The sequence below is a fragment of the Falco peregrinus genome, chromosome 5, assembly GCF_023634155.1.
Source record: "Falco peregrinus isolate bFalPer1 chromosome 5, bFalPer1.pri, whole genome shotgun sequence".
Lineage (NCBI taxonomy): Eukaryota > Metazoa > Chordata > Aves > Falconiformes > Falconidae > Falco > Falco peregrinus.
Window position 1 is genome coordinate 54,191,551 of NC_073725.1, and position 21,797 is coordinate 54,213,347.

Consider the following 21,797-nt stretch of genomic DNA (forward strand, 5'->3'; position numbering starts at 1 on the left):
CCAAACATTTCCTGAGACAATTACCTTCACTGCTATAAAATTACTTCGCACAATCCTCTGGAGCGTTACTAATTGCTTTTCTTAACCTCCAGAGATTAAAGGATTTTGAAATGAACATATACGCAAGTGGTGACTCTAATTTCAAATCTAAGCTTTATTAAGGCAAGCTCTGTTTTACAAAATAGGGTCATTAAGAAAACGTTTAATGTTGGAAATATCCAATCCTAACCTCCTCATCTTCCTCAAATCTTGAGAAATTGCACTCTGTCTGTCTGTTTTTTAAAAATGCAGTACAACCTCAACTCATTTCCATCTGGCATCAGCTCTATGTGTCATCTTCAAGAGTACACGTAACCACATTGGCACTTGTTTCTCAAATCCTTTTCCACTAGGGGGTATGATAGACTGTGACTGTATTTCACAGTAAACCTTCTGTATGATACTGTAATGCTAAAGTATATACACTTGAGGGAGAAGAACAGGCATGCAAAGCTTGGTACATAATTTATGGAGATTTAAATCCTGTCATTCATAAACATAATTATAACCTACGGCTTGAAAGTGATATGGACCTTGCCATATTGATCATGCTCCAGCTCTGTTTATTCAGATGATTCATTTGTTGACAGGCAAAAAAATAATAAGAATGTTGTTAGTCAGTAAAAGAAAGGAAATACTTATATTTTACACGAAGATTATTGTTTGTTTCTGTGCATGTTGTACACCCTCACACTTTCAGATGGGAAGTATAAACCCAAGGGGAGGGGATATTATTAAATCAGCAATCAACCTTCAAGTCATTTTGGTATAAACACTGTAATTATTTCATCTCTAGTAAACAGAATATAAGACAACAGCACATAAGGGTGACAATTTGCAATATGCTTTGAATGTCTTTGTTAAAAAAAAACTATTATGGCTGAAAGCAACATTATTGAAATTAAAAAAAAAGCAGAAGTTGTGACAGCTGACAGAGGGGGTAATTACTCAGTAAATTTTGAGTAATAAATTTAGCAGGTCATTGCAAGAGACATTACATTTTGCATAGGGAGAAGTCACTGTTTATTAGCCTTGAAGCCAGACCTGCTTACCTTTATTCAAAAAAACTGTCATAGCAAAGTATTAGAAAAGAATGATAAGTGCAATTATAATAATATAGTCCAGATGCCTCCTGAAACTCATAATCTTCTCTTATTTGGGTGGAAGTTCATGTCAGAAGAGTCAACTACAAATTTTCAAAGGTATAGCTGTATCGGCATTGATGGAGATGGGGGGGGGAGAGTGGGGAACAGTCAAAAAATCTGATATAAAATACTGTCTTTCTAGATTAAAAGTGTTACTACCTAACATTTTTAATCTCAGGTGCAGCAGATGCATGTCTTAGATGCAGGCTATGTTTCAGCCTGGGTGTTGCGCTTTAAGCATTTTGGTGGGAACATTTCTGATGGTTTTCACTGGCACACCTGGCTGAGTGCTGGTGTGATGTAACCTGCCAGCCAGGAGGGATGCCTCTGCTAACAGGCAGCACCCTCCCTCATCTGTGGGAATGGTTTGTTTGCAATTCATCAGGTCATAAACAATCGCGTGCACTTCAGTGAGCCTCCGTATTTAGAGTGATGTAAAGACAATTGCCATTAATATTAGCTAGGCTTCAGAGGGTTTGACAGCCGCATGAAAAAGCAGTCTCATCTATCTAATTTAAAGTTCCTGGTTAGGTAGTATCAGGGGTGCATTTTATACATCTTAGAACCTTTTCTCAGGCTGGTTGCCCTCTTATTAAAAAGTCTTTTTAAAAAAACTTTGCAGTAATATAATTACTGGTTTTGTTTAAATGCTCTTGTCCAACACATAATGAACAGCGAGGAATTCCCCAAAGGGCATCTATTGTTATTGAAATGTTTATTTATTGAGTGCTTTTGCCAGAAGCCCCCATGAGAAAAATCTCATTTTATGAGCTCCTGAAGCAGTCAGTTCCCAAAACATCAAGCAGAAATGCAATTTTGACCAAGTAATCTCAAGGTCTTTTGTTTGCTTTTAAATAAACAGCAGAATAACAATGTGCATGAAGTTGTGACAAGAGCTGCTTTATTTTCTGTGTTTTGTAAACATTCCTAGTGAAGCTGTGTTTATGTAGTGCTCAGGTGATTCCTTACATTCAAGCACTCAGTTGTTACAGTAGAGAAAAGCAATACCTCTCACAGAAATATATGAGTGGGTATTTTAAACGATTCTGAGATCTCTTCTTTCTTGCAAAAGAATGCTGTTAACCCAATATCGTCCCACTTGCATAGGAACTTCTTTCCCATCCTGCATTTTGCTCTTTATTTCCCTAAATTGTCTCATCAGTGACAAGAAGTGGCAGTGCTTGTGGCGATGCCTACATGGGCACAGCTCAAATCCTGTCCTGTTCCTGGATTATCCAGGTGGAGTCACTAGAGAATAGTGCGATGGTCCCTGCCAGGCTCCACTTTGAAATCCTGGCCTCTCACTGCCTGGGCTGGATCACTGAAGTGATCCAGGTTTAATCTATATGTTTATAATGATGCCATGAAGTGCATAGCTGCATGGAGTGGGGCAGGAGGACAGCTGAGGGGGGAGTGAGCCCTGGGGCAGAGAGAGAAGCAAAAAACCCAGGCAAGGGGAGAAACATTTTATGTCTTTGCTGGTAAAGCAAAAGTATAACTACGTTGTGCTTGAAAGTGTGTATTGTTCCAGGTTCTCAGCTATAATGGACTACGCAGTGTAGATTTGTGGTGGAATACCTAAAGTTATTTTCTTCACCCTGTCTTTGTCATGGGACAGCTATATGCTGGATTGGTGCCTGCTTTTATTTAAAGCAGACTGCTAATTACACTGTAAAGGTCCCAGCAGCTAGGAAGGAATCATCGTGTCTCTCAGGCTGGCAATGCAGAAAGGACAGTGCAAGATTGGTTATGTTCAGGGTATGGTATGATGAAACTCCCAGGTGACTTTTATGGTTGATTATCTCAGCATTAGCGACAGAATTGGGGAATGGTGTGAGTTTTTCTAAAGCAGTTATCTCAAATAAAGTACACTTCGCAACTCTTGAGTATGATAACCTAGAATATTATTTAAATGATGCTGATAAATACTTTATAATTACTTAACAATATTAAAATACATTTCTTATACATTAATGACTTGGCATCTGAAGTGTCCTTTAGCAATAAAATATCTCTGTTTTCTTTTTCTCCTCCCCCACTGAAGAGTATTTAGAAAAAAATGATTGATTAATGACAGTTCCTATTAACTCCAGAATAAAATGTGCACAGTGCATACTTTGCTAGTAAAAGACTGAAAGGATGCATCTTAGTCTTTCTCTGTTTCCCTTTGTAGAGCTTGAAGCAAAGTCTTATGGTTAATAACATTTTTTTTCTTCCTGAAGTGGAAATAGTGTAAAGGTATTCCTGTCTAGGATATATGTGATGCAATTAAGCACACTTCATTAAGTGATCTTTGTTGTTCGAATGCAAAATATTAACTTGTTAGTAAAAGAATAATTTAATATTTCATTTCAAGCTCTGCAACAAAAATATTTTTCAAGTTATTTCTTTTATGCAGCAATTTTTCAGACTTCATTCTTTCATAAGTCGCAACTGTTACATGTACAGTTCCAGCCAGTGTATTTCACCTTTTAAGTAGGGTTGTTTTAGTATAAATGTAATTCTTTTCACTGATTATATGAATAATGAAAACTAAGGAACTCACATAATACGTAGTATGTAAGTAAACTTTTTTAATAGTGACAACTTTTGTCTTTGCTAACCCTTTGCACTCTTCTTCTCTGTAAATTATTATTTTATAGTTTCTATAGTCTCATGTTACCTGGATATTTATTTATTTTTTCAAAAGACATTTACTGTATCTGTGTGTGTGTATTTGTTTCATATATGTATGTACTTCAGTATAGTTTTAAGGATATCAGAACAGAAATTTCTTTATTCCTTTCATCAGATGTGTGTGTAAGTCGGATATGATTGGGATGGGTGGAGAATGAATGCAACATTACATATATGGATTTATTTTTCTTTAAAAATGCACAATTAATTTTTTTGGTGAAACCCTGAATAATTTACTCTGTTGTTCTTCATCTGGCTGATCAGTAGCTTTCTCTGTAAATGCCTTACAGATTTTAATGCCATAAAGGACCATGAAGCTACACCCCAAAAGGTCACCACAGAGTCAAATCATTCCCCCTCATAAGTTATTCAAAGAAGTGATTACCTCTCTTGTTAAAAGATAAATACTTTGTGGTATCTTTCTAGTCAAAATCACCCATTGGATCAAATATGTCCAAAATCTTTTCCCCACACATTGTCTTGCAGATCGAGATAAATATAAGGAGGTTCTTCGTTGTCCCTCTGGCTTTCAGTTGTACCAGCAGGGCTAAGCTTGTACTGATGTCAATCATATAAAATTTGAAACTACTTGTAATCTTCTTTGGATGCTAAATTCCAGTGATGATCTATGCTGTACTTGTGTGAATAACAATTTTAGTGCCTTCATTTTGCTGTCTCCATAATAAGAATAGTATTTACAGGAGTGCTCTGAAGTTTAGTTAATGTCATCGAAATCCTTTCAGATAGGCAGAAGATACGCACAAGAAACCACAAGAGGTATAAAAATGTATGCAAATGTAGCTAATGAAGCAAAAGGAAGAGGGCTAAATGGTGTCTTAATAGGTTCTCTTTAAAAACCTATTTTGATAAGGAATATTATGCCATGTCTCTTGATTATGAATCTTACATTTTTTAATAATCTCTTCCAGCGTGCTGGGACCAGCTGTGACCTTCAGAGTGCATTCAAACCTCCAAAATATTTCAACTGAAGATGTTGCTGAAGCAGCAGGTAAGTCCTTGTCCTCCATGCCCAAACCATGACTTCCTCCACGCCTGTGCAGTGGGCAGTAACACTGCAAACAGTGCAGAGACACCCTCTTCTCCCAGGAGGATGACATTTAAAGAGGGAGACAATTGAGAGGTGAGTGGCACATATGGGAAATTGAAGTGCAACATCTCTGAGTCAATTGAAACTGCCTGAGAATTCCTTGCTTAAGGATTTCTTAAGGATAAGGGTTAAATAGACACTTGCAGTCAAGGTCTAGCATGGTGAAAAACTCTTCAGTGTTGACATGAACTTGCAAGAACCAATTGGCCATTTGTAAACTTTCACTTTTCTGATACTTTGTTTCAGGGATCAAAAATGTTATTACATCTTTGCCTTAATTTCTGGATCAAAAGATAGTAGAAATATACCTGTGTTGTTGTACTGTTTAGGCAATTTCAACGACAAGTTAATCTTGGGAGTAGATGTATTCCTGGAGCTAAACTGCTTCCAAATAACTACCACTGTTCTAAGGACTTCTGTTGGCTTCTTGTCAATTTGGCTACTAATTGTATTATGGAGCTGTTGACTGCGAGAAATAATCTCTGCAAAGTAACTGAGTTGGTAACTGGTTTGCTTCCAAATTACCCAATTGATAGGTTTTAAAAAATTATGAGTAAACAAGTTGCAATGTTGCTTGAAAATAGAAACAAAAAAAAAAAGTTTATTTAAATAAACACTGGGAGCCCAAATGTGTTTGCTTCACCGTGGATGAATTTAGTTGTAGAAAGAGCTGGGGTAGTTCCTATGCCAGAACTTTCCTTTGCAGGACCCCTTGGAGAAGGGTCTTGCTAACTGGTGGTGAGAGAGTAGCAGATGGGATACTGTATTTCTTATAAGGGTTTAACATGCCAAAAAGCTGTGGATGTCTACTGTCAAAACTAGGAAATTACAATTAAGTAATTATTGAATTATAGGACACCTGAATGTGCATGATATACCTGTGAAGAATTCACATGGCTTTTTACATCAATGCCCTGCCTTGGAAACCTGTTGAATCCCCCTGAAGGGACTGACAGATATGATGCAGCTGGCAGAGCCTGCCTGGATTGCCAAAGACTTTTGCCAAGGTCTTTCACTACACATTTCTAAGGAAACTGTTTCTTAGAATGTGGAATATGCAACACACAAATGGTGGATCAGTAATTGGTTAAAAGGCAAGAAAGAGAGATTAGGAATAAATTACTAGTTTTCTAAAAGGCTCGAGATGGCAGAAAAGTGGAAGGATGTCTGCTGGGACTGTTGCATTCAACCTACTTAAAAATGTGTTGGCAAAGAGAGTGAGCAGTGTGATGAGAAATCCTGCTAATAATACTAAATTATTCACGGTATTAAAGGTGAAGGTTTATCTTAGAAATGTATAAAAACCTTACCAGACTCAGTGACTGGACTCAAAATGGCAAATGAAATTCACTGTAAATTAGTGTAAAAGAAAGAGAAATATAAGGAGAAAAAACAGCTTTACATGTGAAGTTATGGGTCTAAATAGACTATGAGTGCTCTGGAGTAAGATCTTAGTGTAGTAATAGGTAATTTAATGAAAATAGCAATTCAGCCTCCATTATCAGTCAAACAAGGAAAGTGTTTTAAAGAATTATTTTGAAAGGAATAAAAAACAGAATTATATCATTTGTTTTTGCATAAATCTATAACTTGCCTATATTTAAATATGACATACAGTTCTGCTTCTCATACCTCAGAGAGGTTGGAAACTCCAGTTGAAATGGAAAGATTCAGAGAAAGGCAGAAGGTATGACTGTAAGTATGGAATATCTTCCATATAACAAATGGGAAAATGAGGCAGGGGGTTTTATTTTAGAAAAAAAAGATGAATACAGTATGAGAAAGTTCTGTCAAGTCCCGAGTGGCACAGTGAATGTGGACAAGGTTGTGCAGTGGCTTTTGCAATGGAAGAACAGATTAAACTGGTAGAAAGCAGTAAAATAGATCAGAATGCAGTTTGTAGCTTTGCCTGTTGTGAGTAATGAAGCTTACATGTGTTCAAAAATTTACATGTAAACAAGTTCATGGAATAGACATCCCCTGAGAATTAAAAAGTCCACAGAAACCTTTCCAAGTCTGGGAGGTGGCTGATGTGCCTTGGCCTGTTCCTAGCAAGCTACTCTGAAAAGTATAAATGTTGTGACTAGTTTATTTCAGCAAAATTCAAGCAGTAACAGTAGTTTTTTTCTTACCACTAGGATCAAAGTAATTGTTCTCAACTTCCTTGAATATTGCTGACAAAGTTGGGAGGTTTGGGGGACCAAAAAAAGTCACCCCAGAGGAAGTTGTGCAGATTCACCAACTTAAATTATTGTTTTACATAGTCATTTTATCTGATCTATATATTCTTACCCAAAGTATTTCCTACTTTCTGTTTGTTTAGTACATTAAAATTTTCAGGGTCTGATGGTTGCAGAAAGTGGCTTGTAGGAGTTTTACATCAGCTTTTCTCAGTACATCACCAGGTTATAACTAAACCTTGTGTTTGCCTTTAAAAATAAATATGCTCACAATTCTATCCAGCCATCAAATATTTTAAATTTAAAATGTATCTCATTTTTCTTTCCTAAATGATAAATATGGTTGCAGTAGCTTGTCAATGTACTTTGGAATCAGTTCATTTATTTTAAGGAAACTTCTTACCTGCAGATCTCTAAAGCCAAAAATAAATTCAAGTAAAAGATCAACAGCAGCATACACTTACATAAAAGGTTTTCTCAGGCTTTAGTTGTAATTAAAAATTTTAAAAGCCAACAGTTGTCTAGAACAAAAGCATTCCAAAAACTTAATTTACCAAAGGAAACCAAAGCAGAATAAATCAATGCAATCTTCCAGGGTAGGCACAGGTAAGTGCGTTGCTCGAGGCTGTATGCTATTAGGTAACTTGACATCTAGCCAGGAACTTTGAGAGCATATCTCGTTTACAGAAAATAGATAGACAAAAATGACAGAATTTCACTGTCCATCACATCCTTAGAAATGAAAATAATTTAGAACTGGAGGTAATCAGCTGCTGTAATAATTATGGGAATGTAAATTATCCAGATTTGCAAAAAGGAATCTATTTGTGCAGATGTTATGTACATGCACGTCTCACCGATATCCTCAGGAACTGTCTCTGCTGCAGTTTGATCTTATTATTCACGTGGCATATATTTTGTAACCAAAATAGATAAACTTCATATTTTCCTTGCATTATTTAGGTTTAAATATAGGGAACTGTTTAAAGTTTTCCATCCTCTCCTGTGGAATTTGACAAATGTGCAGGTTAGAAAAGGCATGGGACTCTAGCAATTAACTATACAAACAGATGAATGACTTAGAATATCTACTAAAAAATACAGATTTGAAAGTATGACAATAAAAATGGTTTCCTATGTTTTCTTGGAGTTTGAAATCCATTCTTCTTGGTGTACATGAGACCTGGCCTGTGGAAACATAAAATTCTTTGAAATCCTTCAGCCGTGTTCCTGCTGATAAAACTTTTTCCTAGTAATCCAGAGTTCCAATTCTGTGTGAATGTTTTGGTTACTTGTTTTTGCAGTTTCTAGGGCTACATAAGTATATAGGAAAGCTGACAACAGAGTAATTTAAAATTGTGAATAGCTTGCTTTCTCACATTAGCAATACCTTTATTTGTTCTTTGACTGCAAAGCAGGACAGCCAATGTTTTGCCAGCGCCACATACTTTGACATTCATAATATAGAACATATCTTAGATCAAGTAGCTGTCCTCTGGCCTATTTCTGTTTAATAAGTCAGGCTCAATGGTGCAGTGCAATTTCATCTCAATATTTCGAAGAAATAAACTTTCTCTAGACATAGATGCCCTGCTCTAGAAGTAATTACACTTGGCACATGACATCGTTTAGACAAATGAATGTGGATTTCTCTTCTCTTCAGTTTAAAGGTTAGGAGAAGTCTAGCAGAGAACAATTATCAGTAAGATAACTCTATATAAAATTGCAGTATAGTCAGTATGGTAATGAACAATGAGTTTGCTTTATAGGTACTCTTGAATCCCACTGTTTATGCAAATACATGGATAGTAGCAGTGATAATTAGAAAACAGGAATCTTCAGAAGTTTCAAAGCATAGGTTTTTAGCATCAGGTGGCTGTAACAGTCATATATAGGCTGCACACATGAAAAAGAGATGTGGGGGAAAAGTCTTGTGCACAGATCCTCAGTATTGCCAAAATGAATTAAAAGAATTTACTTATGTGTGGCTACAGGCTTTTACTAGTTAGAATCATGCTTATGTTTTTTTGGTGTTGTATTAAAATGCAACATTTTAGGTGTTATAAAAAATGGAGATTGAAGGAGCAAAGGGATGTATGCATAGTGTAGGCACATTAGTGGTAGGGGACAGATAGCACAGCAAAAGGCAATGCATAACCAAATACTAGGGTGTTGGTCTTGTGTGCAGATCCTCGTGTGTAAAATATATTGTGATATACACCGTGATGAAAAGCCAGAAACCTTGATATAACTTTAAATATATATATATATATAAATTTTTTTTTTAATTCCCTAAACTTTTAACGAAGCTATTGAATTTGTTTGGGTTTGGGGTTTGGATTTTGTCTGTTGAGAGGGTTTTTTTTACATTTCTGTTGCCCTGCTGGTAAAACCTGCATTTTCACATGTATGGTTTGATACCAACCATTAATCCTGACTTCGGGAGTAGGGTGTTGAATCATATAACTTTCTTGTCTAAAATCTTTTCCTCTGCCAGCTTTCTTCTTCTGAAAAAAATGCACTGCCGAATTAATTCCCCTGAAGAAAAACTACAAATGAAAAAGTACTATCTTATCATTAGAATGTAAGAGTATAAGAAGATAATTTGAGTAAAGATACTGCCTCAAAAGTATTGGAATAGATAAAAAAAATCATCTACAATTTCTTAGCAGTTTTAAACAACTGCAAATGTTTAAATTTCTAAACTTTCAGATTTTGAGATTTGACACCTACAAATTTTGGTCATGTTCCAGCTGTGGTGAAATATCCATGGCAACAAATATTGCAATAGAACTTTTGACATCTAAACTGAGTATTTTTGCTAAAATTGGCAGCTTTAAACAGACAAAACGTGATACTTAGCTTTTGGCATTAAACAGTCCTTTTGAGATTAAAACTATTTCAAAACCCTTAGAGTTAACTTACACTGCCTAGTGATTTAAGCTGATTGTATATTATCGGTGTGGAGTGGTCCAAGATGTCATAGTTTTAATCTTAATTACGATGACTAAATGGCCGGTCATATTAGTGGCCCTGGGTTCAATTGGTGAAGAAGTTATTTATGCTTTATTCTGTCTCCAATATTTTTCATTTGCTTGGTAGGTCTCAGGTGTATTTATAGGCATCAAAACTTAATCTTCTAAATATGTAGGCTTAAGTACATAAATTAGTGGTCTAATTTCAAAGGCTTTTAGTTTCTATCACATCCTACAAACAAAATGTCCTTGGATAGCAGGACTGAAATACAGAATTTTCTGATGATGAAGAAATTTAAAAATTCAAAGCTATGTCAGATAGTGAAGCAGCCCACCTGCACTAAAAGATGATTCCAGATTCCTCTTCAGCTTGAAAATACTGGTGAGGAACCTGCCTTAAACAGTCAATGAAGAAAACCATTATTGCTCCCTTTTCTTAAGCACAGTCAGCAGGATTGCAGTTTTGTCACACATCCAATCTTAGCCCACTTAAAAAGAGCTGAGACTCTGACATGTACACATTTTGATTTCCTGATAAATTCAGTGCTATAGATATATTTTAAAAGACTTAGCTATGAAATTACAAATAATCAGTTAAAGCTATAATGTTTAGATGCATTTTTTTTTGCTGTTTGCAGCAATTGTTTGTATTAACTTTTGGTATAATTGAAATACATTTCAACTTTTAGCAAATCAGATGAAAGTCTAAAATGTTGCAAGTTATTTATATGGCTGCTCTCTTGTATTCGTTCTAGCCATGATATGTCTTCTGTTGGCCAAAGGGGTTATCTTTACACTTTACTGCATAATAAAAATGTAATAAAAACACATTTATGGAATACCTCTGTAAAGGGTGCACACCTCTTAATTTCATGGTTTGCATTTTGACAAAACAAGGCCCAGAGGGAAGATAATTTACTCAGCATTAGAGAGTCAGCTGATGAGGAACTGGTACACAACTTAAACTGACCGTTTCTAGGAATGCTGCAGAGGCTCACTCTGCTTTCTAGCCAGTAAGTATTGACCATACCAGCACTGTTGACAGAAACATGGTAGTTCTATACTATTATCCATTATTAGGAGGAAAAGTTTTCTAGGAGGTTCTCAGAAGAACAAAAGAGAGAGAACTGTCCTCAGATTTATCTTCATGTAACTTTGGATCTTAATAAAATAAAGCTACTTGTAATATGCATATGTAAAGAATGTATAAATGTAGATAAGGGAGACTAGGAGAAAGAAAGACACAACGAGGAACAAATTGTCAACAGCAACAGTAAGTTTATTAAAGTTTTATTTAGCTATCCAGGTACTTAGTTAAAAGCATATTTAGAATAGATACTACTGATTCACATCTTAAAAATGTCATAGTCTCACAGAGGAATTGGAACAAAACCTGGAAAATATCATTTAATGCAGTGAGTTTGGAATATTGCGCTTTTATCTCTTTTGGAATATTGTGCGCTTATCTCTCTGGTTATTTCAGCTTGTGGTTAAACTGTCTGGCCTTTGATGCTTTTTAGATCATTGTTGGTTAATTGTTAGAAGTTCTTTGCATAATATATATTTCACTTAACTGAGTGTAATCTAGAAATTTATTATTCTTCATACTGCTTCTGTTGCTGACATAATGAAACTTGGCAATGTCCATTGTATTGTTTCAGGAAAGGCAACATCCATCTTCTTTTTCATGGTGACCGTCAATGCAGGAGATATGAATTGTTTATCATCAAAAGCAGGACACTTCAATTTCTAGATAAAAAGACTTCCTCTTCTCTAAATCCTTGTTCTTTCTAAATGGCTATAACCAGCCTTGGTTGTCTTGTTGATTTTTGTCATAAGCCTTGTGTGTATCCTGAGAAGTCTCAGAAAGATGAACTCTGTTGCTTCAGCCACAAATGTTATTGTCTTGGTTTCCTTTTTCTAACCCCCAACCATGAGCAATAGTGGTTGTTTTGAAAGTATTCATTGGCCAGTCATTCTAAGATTCATAATTCAGATGAAGTGAACAGAGTCTATGGCTGAATTCCTTCCCTCTATCTAGATTTTTGTAGACCATGCGATTAGATGTCTTGCTTTCTGAGATGGTAACAAGGAATGTGTCTATGAATAATTTGAAGTTCATTTTTTAAGTGTACTGACAGCTTCTGTGTCAGAAACTTTGAACAATATAGCCAGGAGGCTCTGAGGTCCATCTGCTTTCACTTGCCATTGCCCTGTTTAAGGAGGATTACAGTTCTTTGGTCTATAATGTGAAATGTAGAAGTTTGACAGCTCTTTTTCTGTTGCTGGCTCTCTTAAGTCTTTTGGTGCGAATCCTGGTTTCTTCTGCTCAAGCCTCCTTAGTTCACATTGTCATTTTTCATTTCTTGAGCCCTCTGTAGTGGATCAATTCCCTTTCACCTACTGTAAAGTCAAGTCTATCTGAAGTATTTTCTTCAAATCCATCCATTGCTGAATAAGGGAATCATTATATTTTTCTAATATTATTCAGAATCTGAACTGTCTCCTGCACTACTGAATGTCTGATACAATGATTAATGAGTTTTTGAGATGGCATTTCCTTCCCACCTTATTTGTCTGTTGAAAATGGAATGAGTTTTAGCAGTTGTGGTGGGTGCTACCATTAGGTAAATGTGCCTCAGTCCTGAAGAATAGCAAGTATCTTTGGTTATGACTCCTCTCTGGTGACTTCTAATTATGATATTAACTGTTGTGGTTAGTAAGGATGGACTTTTTTAACATACACCTCTTTCCCCTGAGAATATCTGTGAGGTATCTAATTTTACAAGAAATCTTTTTGCTTTAAAACCACTTTCTGTTGTAAAGAAAACTTCAGAATTTCCTCCTGTTCACTTTATAAAGTGATGTAATCTATTCCAGCATAAAGCCCCGAATCAAGCTTCTTAATTATTGGGAACTTTGGCTAGTTAATAATTCTGTAGAACTGAGGAGAAAAACAAAAGCTAAGCAGCATTATGTAGCCGATGTACTTTAATTAAAGTAATGATGGTTCATGTCATTACAGTCTGACGCCTCTTATTAAACACCCATTCATAGAAAACCACCAGATTGGTATTAAACTGAAATAAAGTGTAGTATATATAGTAGTATTTTAGAATACAATAGCTGATACCTGAACCAGAAAGTTCTATCAAAGGTTCAATGGAAAGACCCAAACTGAACCTTAGGTTGATTTGCAGCTCCTCTTACATTTCTGTTAGTTCCTTTTTCTGAAATCTATGGGCAGGCCTATGAAGACACATGAAAATAAGTCCTCTATTAAAGTAATTTACGTCATGATTTAATGGTTGATAGTGATTTTAAAATTGACTTTTTAAAAGAGCTTTCTGGTAATATAACCGAATGCATTGTAATAGTGAGGGCAGAATTCATCCAACCTGGTTGCAGCTGCCTAGATGTTAGGCATTTATCCAAAACTAGTTGTCTAGATTGCCTTTACGTTCAAAGTAAAAAAAAAAACCATTGTGTGAACTAGCACTTATGATAGGTGGCTAAAGGTAGGTGAGAGAAAACCATCGCTAATATCCACAGAAATGTATAGATATTGTTGATGATAGGACTGCCATATATAAATACTGCAGATAAATCAAGGGAGATTGACTGAAGTCAGGACTGTAGAATTTAGTACAGTGGAAAAGCTTTCAAGATCTTCCTGTAGTCCCTGCTTGGTATTATGTTCAAAAATATTTTTTATGTTGCTGTATCTCCTAAAATGTTCTGGTGCAAATCCTCATTTCTTCTACTTAAGCCTCCTTCATTCACTTTGTCCTTTGGTAACACATTCAAAGATCTTTAAGAATTCAAAATTAATTTAAGACTGAGTAAATTTACAAAGATTTCAAATTTGATAAATATTACCATGTGTAATATTATTAAACATCCAAATTCGTTCAGTCGGTTTGTTCACAACAGAAGCTGGTAATGCAAGATGAAACTGTCATTTAGTTGAAGTGCAAAGTGTTTTTCTTTCAAGTCCAAGAAATCTCCCAGTACATTTTTGACTATGGACAAGTCTTTATCCATATTAAAATTGCTACATATTTCCTTACATAGATGCTTCAAACTGACTTGTACATTTTAAAAGGACTATTTTCAGTTTATGTAAATAATAAAAAAAAGCTGCACTGAAGTCCCTGCGTGTGACTGGAAGAGAACAGCATTATTTTTTGTATAGCAGCAATACTATGGGGTCCCACTCTGAACATGGTATCAAAATGTCCCTATACTAAAATATTGCAGAACTAAATTTCATTCTAATTTAAAGCAAAGCAAGCAGAAATCCCCTAACCCAAGACAACCTGCTTAATGTCATATTTCATCATATTATTTAGCAAAATTGTTTCTGTTTTGCGTTTTTATGATAAGCAACACATTTTCCAGGATAATGGAAACATAAGCAATATGTTTCCTTTTTCAACAATAATACTTAAAATTCCAGACATATTTAAATGTTATATTCTTTTAATAAATTTTTATGTATTTTTGTGCAGTACACTTAAGAGACTCTGTTTACAGCAGATCCTAAGCATATTAAAGCAAATTATTTAGGAATGCTACAGTTAGAAGAAATCGAGTAAGGCAGTTAATAGAATGCAACTTTTATGTAAATAATAGGTAGGCTGATCTAATATTTTCTGGTGATTGTGTAACTTTTTAGGTCAGCATAAATAAGGGAATTAAAGAAGCCTTAATTTCAGTCCGATAGTATTGTAACCTAACCTTTACCTAGAAAATGTCAGTACATTTTTCTCCACCCGTTAGACAGACTGATTACAACTTTTCCAAAGGCAGCATAGCAAGACAAAACCTAACAATTCTGAACTAAGCATGCAAATAAACACTAGGCACCATGTGGAACAAGGGGTAATGTTTTATTTTAGTTGGTACAAACAGGGAAATGTTCTTTATCTGATGTAAATAAATAACCTATTTTTAATATATTAAATGGGATGATTAGCAATCTTGTGATTTTAAGTGACAGCTTTCATAGACAAATAATAAAAAATTGTGAGGGAGAGAGGTGCTGCTTCAGGGCTCTATGAAAAATAGTTGTTATTTAAAGCACAGGAGAAAACACAAAATCAATTACGCACAGAATCATTTTAGAATCAGGCTGTCATCCCTTTTTGCTGGAGAAAAGTAATAACATGAAAAGGCACTTCTCCAGAAGTGTGGTGTTTTGGTAACAATGTGTAGGGGCAGCTGACCTGAACCGAGTAGCAATCTGTTTACTTGGTAGAACACGATTTATGGGATGACAGCTTGGGAAGGAGGCACAAACATGACCTGGGATGAAAGGGCAGGTGGAGGGTTTCTGGCTGAAAAAGGCTTAGTGAGGAGGTCCGGAGGATTCCTGTATCATCCGTCTTGAGAATAGTCACTTTCATGACCTTTTACTGCTGATGGCTTATGGAGGGATGTATCTGAGAGGGGAAATAATGAGCTCTTGACAGTGGAACAAGGAATTATTTGAGAGCTTTGGGAGACTTTTTGAAGATAAGAGAAGTTTGTTGGCAGTACTCACAAGGACACACTTGTCAGCAGTATGCAGTCCTGTATTTTAACATTGCCTTCATTTTTAGCGGTCTTTCTCCTACGGATTGAAGGCTACTTCAGCAGCTGCTGATGCTGCCTGGTAGCCTGCACAGTTGTTAGGGAATGTTGTGACTACAGGGCAAATGATGTGATTTTCAAAAATTGTTTGTTTTCTGGACTATCTATGGTCAAAGAAGGTTTTTCTGGTTTCTTTTTGGTTTGGTTTGGCTGGGGTTTTTTATCCTGAGCTTTCTCGAACCCCAGATATCCATTCTAACATGCAAAGTAAGATGGAGTCCGGTTTATAGATCTTTGATCTTGTTCCTATTTGGAGATGATGTTTTCCATTGTCTGACAAAAATTGTATGCAGGATTTAGACATGAATGATCATTGCAATAATCTGCAAATACTTAGTCTTTCTAGTATTATCTAGTCTTCAGGAAAACATATCAAATCCCTTTGTTCTCTTTAGAAAGTATTTTCTATAAATTTGAACATTCCGGATTAAAAGAAATTGTATGGCTTTATGTTGGCTGCAGTCAAAAGACATGCTAGATTTAATCTAGCCATAAATTTTCAAGAAGTACTTGGAAATTATTGGTGCCTCTGTTTTCTTATTTGTAAATCTGAAATATGAATAGGAAAAAGGCTTTTTTATGAAAAGAAAAAAAAAACCAGCTACAACATAATGTTTTTTAAAGATAATACAGAGGATTGACAGTATGGTGTTCTATAGTGTAATTATGACCATTTGTTCCTGTGCTGCTTCTGCTGCTTTTTTTTTTTGTTTTTTTTTCCTGGTTGCATCAGTGCAAGAAAATCAGGATGACAGCAGTCATAAAATCATTTTGCTTGAAAGATCCATCTAGTAGGTTATTTAGCCTGTCCCCTGGAATTGTGATGGGATTGGCTGGCAGGAGATCATATAGCTAATATTTCATAGTCTGTAAAAAAAAAAAAAGGCAGATGAGAAAAAAAATGTGTATGCCAAAATCCAGAGGGTGCCTCTTGGCAAAGTTTTATAGACATTTTAGATCAGTAACAAGAAAAGGTAGGTAGCTACACCCCATTACTCCTTCCTAAACAGCAAGGTAATTACTTCTGGCATTTTGACAAGTGTTTGCTGGAGTGAAGGTCAAAGCTGTCAGCAGAGAAGATCTATGCTAATCTGCTCAGCTGGAGAAGACTCAGGTAGCTAATGTTTTGTAATTAGAAGTTGTGGAAACTGGTTTTCACTGTAGTTTTGTGCTGAGCATAAGTGAACTAATAATATGGAGTAATTCCATTTATCATAGTTTACAAAATTGGCTAAACAGACGTTTAGGAGTAAGCATATAATGTGAAATTGGAGAAGTATGGGAAAAATTATATTGTGGTACAAATGAATTATATATTTATATGCACATATATGTAGGTGTTGTATTATACATACATGCATGTATGTTATATGTGTATGTTATGTATGTATTGGGCTGTACATATACACAGAGATGCATAATGTTAATACTTTTAATTTACATTAAAATATTAATCATAAAAAGAAAATAAAAGAAAGAAAGAAATGTACTTATTGTATTTGATAAGTCTGCAGAATTTTGCTGGAAATTTCACATGCAAAAATTCAAGGCATTCAAAAAACTCCCATTTTTCTTGTGGGAGTTATCAATATCCCTTCATCCAGCAATAGTCTATGAGTGAATTCCTATAACAGATTTTCAATTGATAAAATACTTTAGCAAAAGATGAGAAAATAAGGAAAAAGCCCAACCAAGTAAATACATGAAAACATGATGAAGATTTTTATAAAAGGTATATTTAAAAAAAAAAAATGTTGACTACCTTTTCATGGTATTTATTCCTGTTTTTATCAGACTACACTAAAAATTACTTTTCTCACTTACTGTACTGTTCTTTGTGCTACAGAAAGTGTGTGCTTGTGGATATAGATAAAAGACAGAGACATAAATGGAATTTTTCAGAGGACCTCAAGGTGTTCAGCTATGTTCCTAAACCCCAGCTAGGACCTCAAGTCTGCAGTTGTTTTACACATATGTAACTGTTTGTTCCCTCTGATTTTTCTTCTTGAACTGAAATACCTAATATAGGTATATGGTGACCATGACATTCTTACTGTGCATGGAGAAAGAATGCAGACCTTCAAAAAGTAATGGTTTGGGGTAAACTGGTACATACCATAGAAATGCAGGTTGGGATTTGATGGCCTAACCTTAGACCTAAACCTAATAAGATAAAGTTCAGTGTTTCAGTGGTTGCAGTTGGAGCTGGACTGGAACAGTTAAAAATGACAGGTTTTTTACGGAGTCGTTTTTAACCTTGATCAGCACTGTCAGACAAACTGGTGAACTCCCACCAACAAAAAGCCACAGAGATGCAGCTCTGATGAAAATACTGCTCTAATTCTTTTTGACTTTACATGTAATCTAGAGCATGTATATAAATTGGGGCGGGGGGTGGGGGGGAGGGGGGGAGGGAAGAGAGATAAAGCTTTAAATCTAGGTCTAAGGAGCAGAAGGTCTGTCTGAAACAAAGACCTCCACTGAGAAAAAGATGCTTTTTCCTTCTGGATTTCATGATTGTGGTTTTACAGGAGACTGTTAAGTCTTTCTCAATTGTTGTATCCTTTCAGGGAACCCAGAAAACATCTGATTTTGGAAAGAGACGGGGCCGTGGTTTGTTTTTTGGGTTTTTTTTTCTTTTTTCCTCCCCATCCTTCCTTCTCTGAATGAATTTTGTGTATTATATTATTCTTTCTGACATTTCTTTCTTTGGCATTTTTCCTCTTCAGGGGAATCACCACATATGCATTCTCTTCTTTCGTTGCCATTTAACAACTTGAGGGTATATTCTCTACCCATGTGCAGCAATATAGCTGTGAAACTCACATTAACATTAATGGGAAATGTGCAGCTAAAATCAACCACACTGGGTGTAGTTACTACCCTTGGCTGTAAAATGGATTTGCATGTTCAAACAGGAATTATTTCCACTTAAAAACTGAGAATTCAACCGGGTTATTACATTATTTTATGTTAAAGTATTTTAACATTAATTTTTTAATGTGTTTCAAATTGAGAAATCCACCTGCTGTGGAACCTGTTATTTTTATGTTACAATATAATGTTTTCAAAGTTAGGTGACATTTTAAGCAAGTAGGCTATCTTTCTCTTGGCAGCTTCCAGTGCTCTGCTTTCTATAAGCCTTAGGAAAATATGTTAACAATTATTATTTGATGGTGAGTTAATATTTTGTTAACTTAACTGTGAAGAATCAGATGCCCCCTCAAGTTTTCTGATTTAAACATGGATGAATTCAAGCATTTGCAATGCCAGTTCTCCAGTGATTCTGCTTTTCCATTCTGGTCCCTTTTCATCTCATACTCTATCCATAGCTCCTTTTTTCTACTGGCAGCGGAGGTCTCATGGCATAATTAAACATCTGAAATCAGCAGAGTGGACAAAATATTGCTGAAAGCTGGGAGATGTGGGGCGCCTAGAATATCAAAGGTACTATCAAAGTAGCTGTTTCCAGAAGTGACGGCATGGATGAGGAAGCTGATCCTCTTCTGTTGTTATTAAACTGGTGATGAGGCAGAGTTTGCATATTCATCACATTTTTTTCTACATATTGCTTCAGTTCTCTGATACTCTTTGCCAGTGTGAATAAGCTTATCCATCTTTCACATTATATTAGTGTCTTGGTACGTTGCTTGTAGGTAAAGAGTGTCAGAGAGTTTAAGAACTCTAAACTTGTGTCTTCTGTTATACTGTTATACTGATAACCTGTTATAAACTGATATCTGTTACAGTGCAAGTGATCATAAATGTTAGAATTGGCATATATTTATGTGTAGAGGCGTATGTATTAAAATGAATTATAACTTGCCCTTAAGCGCTTTAAACAAACTTAGTGGAATATTGCCATACAGTTAAATAACTTTGCTTTAGACAGAAGGCAATAAGTATCTAAGACTCCTCATTCAAAAATATGTTTAAATCTCAGATTTCTTCACACGAAAAAAAAGAAAAAAGTGTAAATGGAAACTCTCAAGACTGGATGGTTAGTAACAAAGTTCACAGTCCACAGCATGTTTGCACTATCACATGTGTACTTTCAAGTTCAAATTCTGGTACCCCTAGGAATAAGTTCAATTTGGTTCTTAGTGTGTGTCTAGTAATGGCTATCAGCTTTTCACAGAATGTACTGTTACTGCTGGTGAGCATCCTTCATCCCCCTAGTTCCTCTTCTGTACAGATGCAATTCACACATGTTCATCTAACCACTGTTAGTGGTGGGTAATCACAAGAGCTAAACCTGAGTTTGAGGTAGCTCCCTGCAGAGATGTGAAAGCTATTGCTGGTCAAGCCCTACCCTTATCCAGGCAGTTACATGGGAGAGGATGTCTGTGTTGATACACACGCTAAGGCTAGATAGTACATTAATACCTTTTATATTTAAAGATACTCTGGACTCTTTTGACACCTTTATATCATTAAAGAGGTAATACCTAGAAGGCAATGTACATATTTTTTCAAAAAGTGAAGCCAGTTATATCTGATCTCTGTAGTCTTTTCCTTTTGAACACTGATGGAGATACAATACATGACTAAAAGGAACCAGATATGGCCATTCATATAGAAAAAAGCTCCAGGAAAACTTCACCTTCTACAGCTTTTAAATGTACTATGACTTTCTCTGTATAGATCTCACATTCTTTTTCTCATGCCTGAACTTCTGCCATAAGAAAATACAAGGAATTCCATTGGATTTCTATTCTTCACTATTTTATTCAGAAATAGTTGTACCTGATAGAAATCACACTGAAATGGTATGATATTCAATGTTTTTATATTTCTAACAACTTTGTGCATTCTGCACTTTTAATGCATTGTCTATTCAAAAAACTGAAAGAGTTCTTGAAGTGTTCCAAGATGCAGGCGGGTTCTGCTCTTACACTAAGGGGGATGGAGTCACAGGTCTCCACCAGTGTGCCATTGTGCCTAAGCTATTGTAGTGACTCTTTCAGCACTTTTGAGAGGCTGGTATTTGTCATGATAAATCAAAGTATCAATGATTTATGGTGAAATAGTTATTTTTCATTCTGAAAGTTGTCCAAATTGCCTAAAATATTGGCAGACAGGACCTCTAACAGTAAATGGGGTAGCACACAGAGGCAAATCATGCCTGCTTCAAGAATCTTCAATGTTTTATTTCCAAGGATGTTTAAACTTTCAAAATGCCATGTATCTATGGGGCTGGCAGTTATCTTTTCTCTAGGAAGATTTCTGCAAAGTTTATATGAACAAAAAATCACTTTAATATTTTAGATTTCTTAAAAATCCTGAGTGAGTATTACCAAACTTAGATATGACATTTACTTTGGTTGTTAGCTTAATTCCTATGACAGGAATTTTGTGTACAGAAGTGAAAGATTTTCTCTGCACTTGACATGTCATAAACCAATCAAACTTCTTATAAGTATGCTTGGCTAGTTCATCTTTTATTCTAACCCTGAAATATTTCTTTTGAAAACATTGCAAGAAAAAACGTGACATTCTAATTTCCTTTTTTCATGTATGGTATAATTTTAGTTTATGAACATCCTTTACTGCTTTCCAACATCTGCTCCATTTTTAATTTTTAGGGCATAATTTCCCACATTTTAATAGAAGATATTTCTTTTTATCTGTAATTAAATCCATAACTTGTTATTCTCAGAAGGTTATTATGGATTGTGACTTGACTGTTACAAAAAATTAATGACTTAAAGAGGCTCCTAATATCAATTTAGTGTAAGGATTTAATTTATTATTCATTAATTTTGTATTCATTGTAATAGCAGTAATCATTATGAACTCATTGGGTAGGTATGGGAATGTCCAACATGCAATTCCATAGGAATTCAGTTTTTAGTCATCTTTAGCAAAACATGAAATGCTGTTCATGCATTAATGCAGTCACTTGTTTCTCTTTACAATTTTATGCCTGTTATTTTACATAAATATCTTCATATGCATAAGCTATACTGGAATTTAAAAGTTTCAATACATGTAAAAACTCCCCTGTCTGTCCTTATGGCAACAGAAATGTTGCTGTTTT

General features: G+C 35.3%; 1 protein-coding gene across 1 annotated transcript in view; it reads left to right on the plus strand.

The window, feature by feature from the left end:
* PTPRN2 (protein tyrosine phosphatase receptor type N2) overlaps window positions 1–21,797 on the plus strand; it is a 663,741-nt gene that overhangs the window by 296,754 nt on the left and 345,190 nt on the right. Inside the window, exon 11 of the mRNA XM_055804928.1 lies at window positions 4,790–4,869. Coding sequence (XP_055660903.1) covers window positions 4,790–4,869 — 80 coding nt within the window. The remainder of the gene's footprint in view (window positions 1–4,789; window positions 4,870–21,797) is intronic.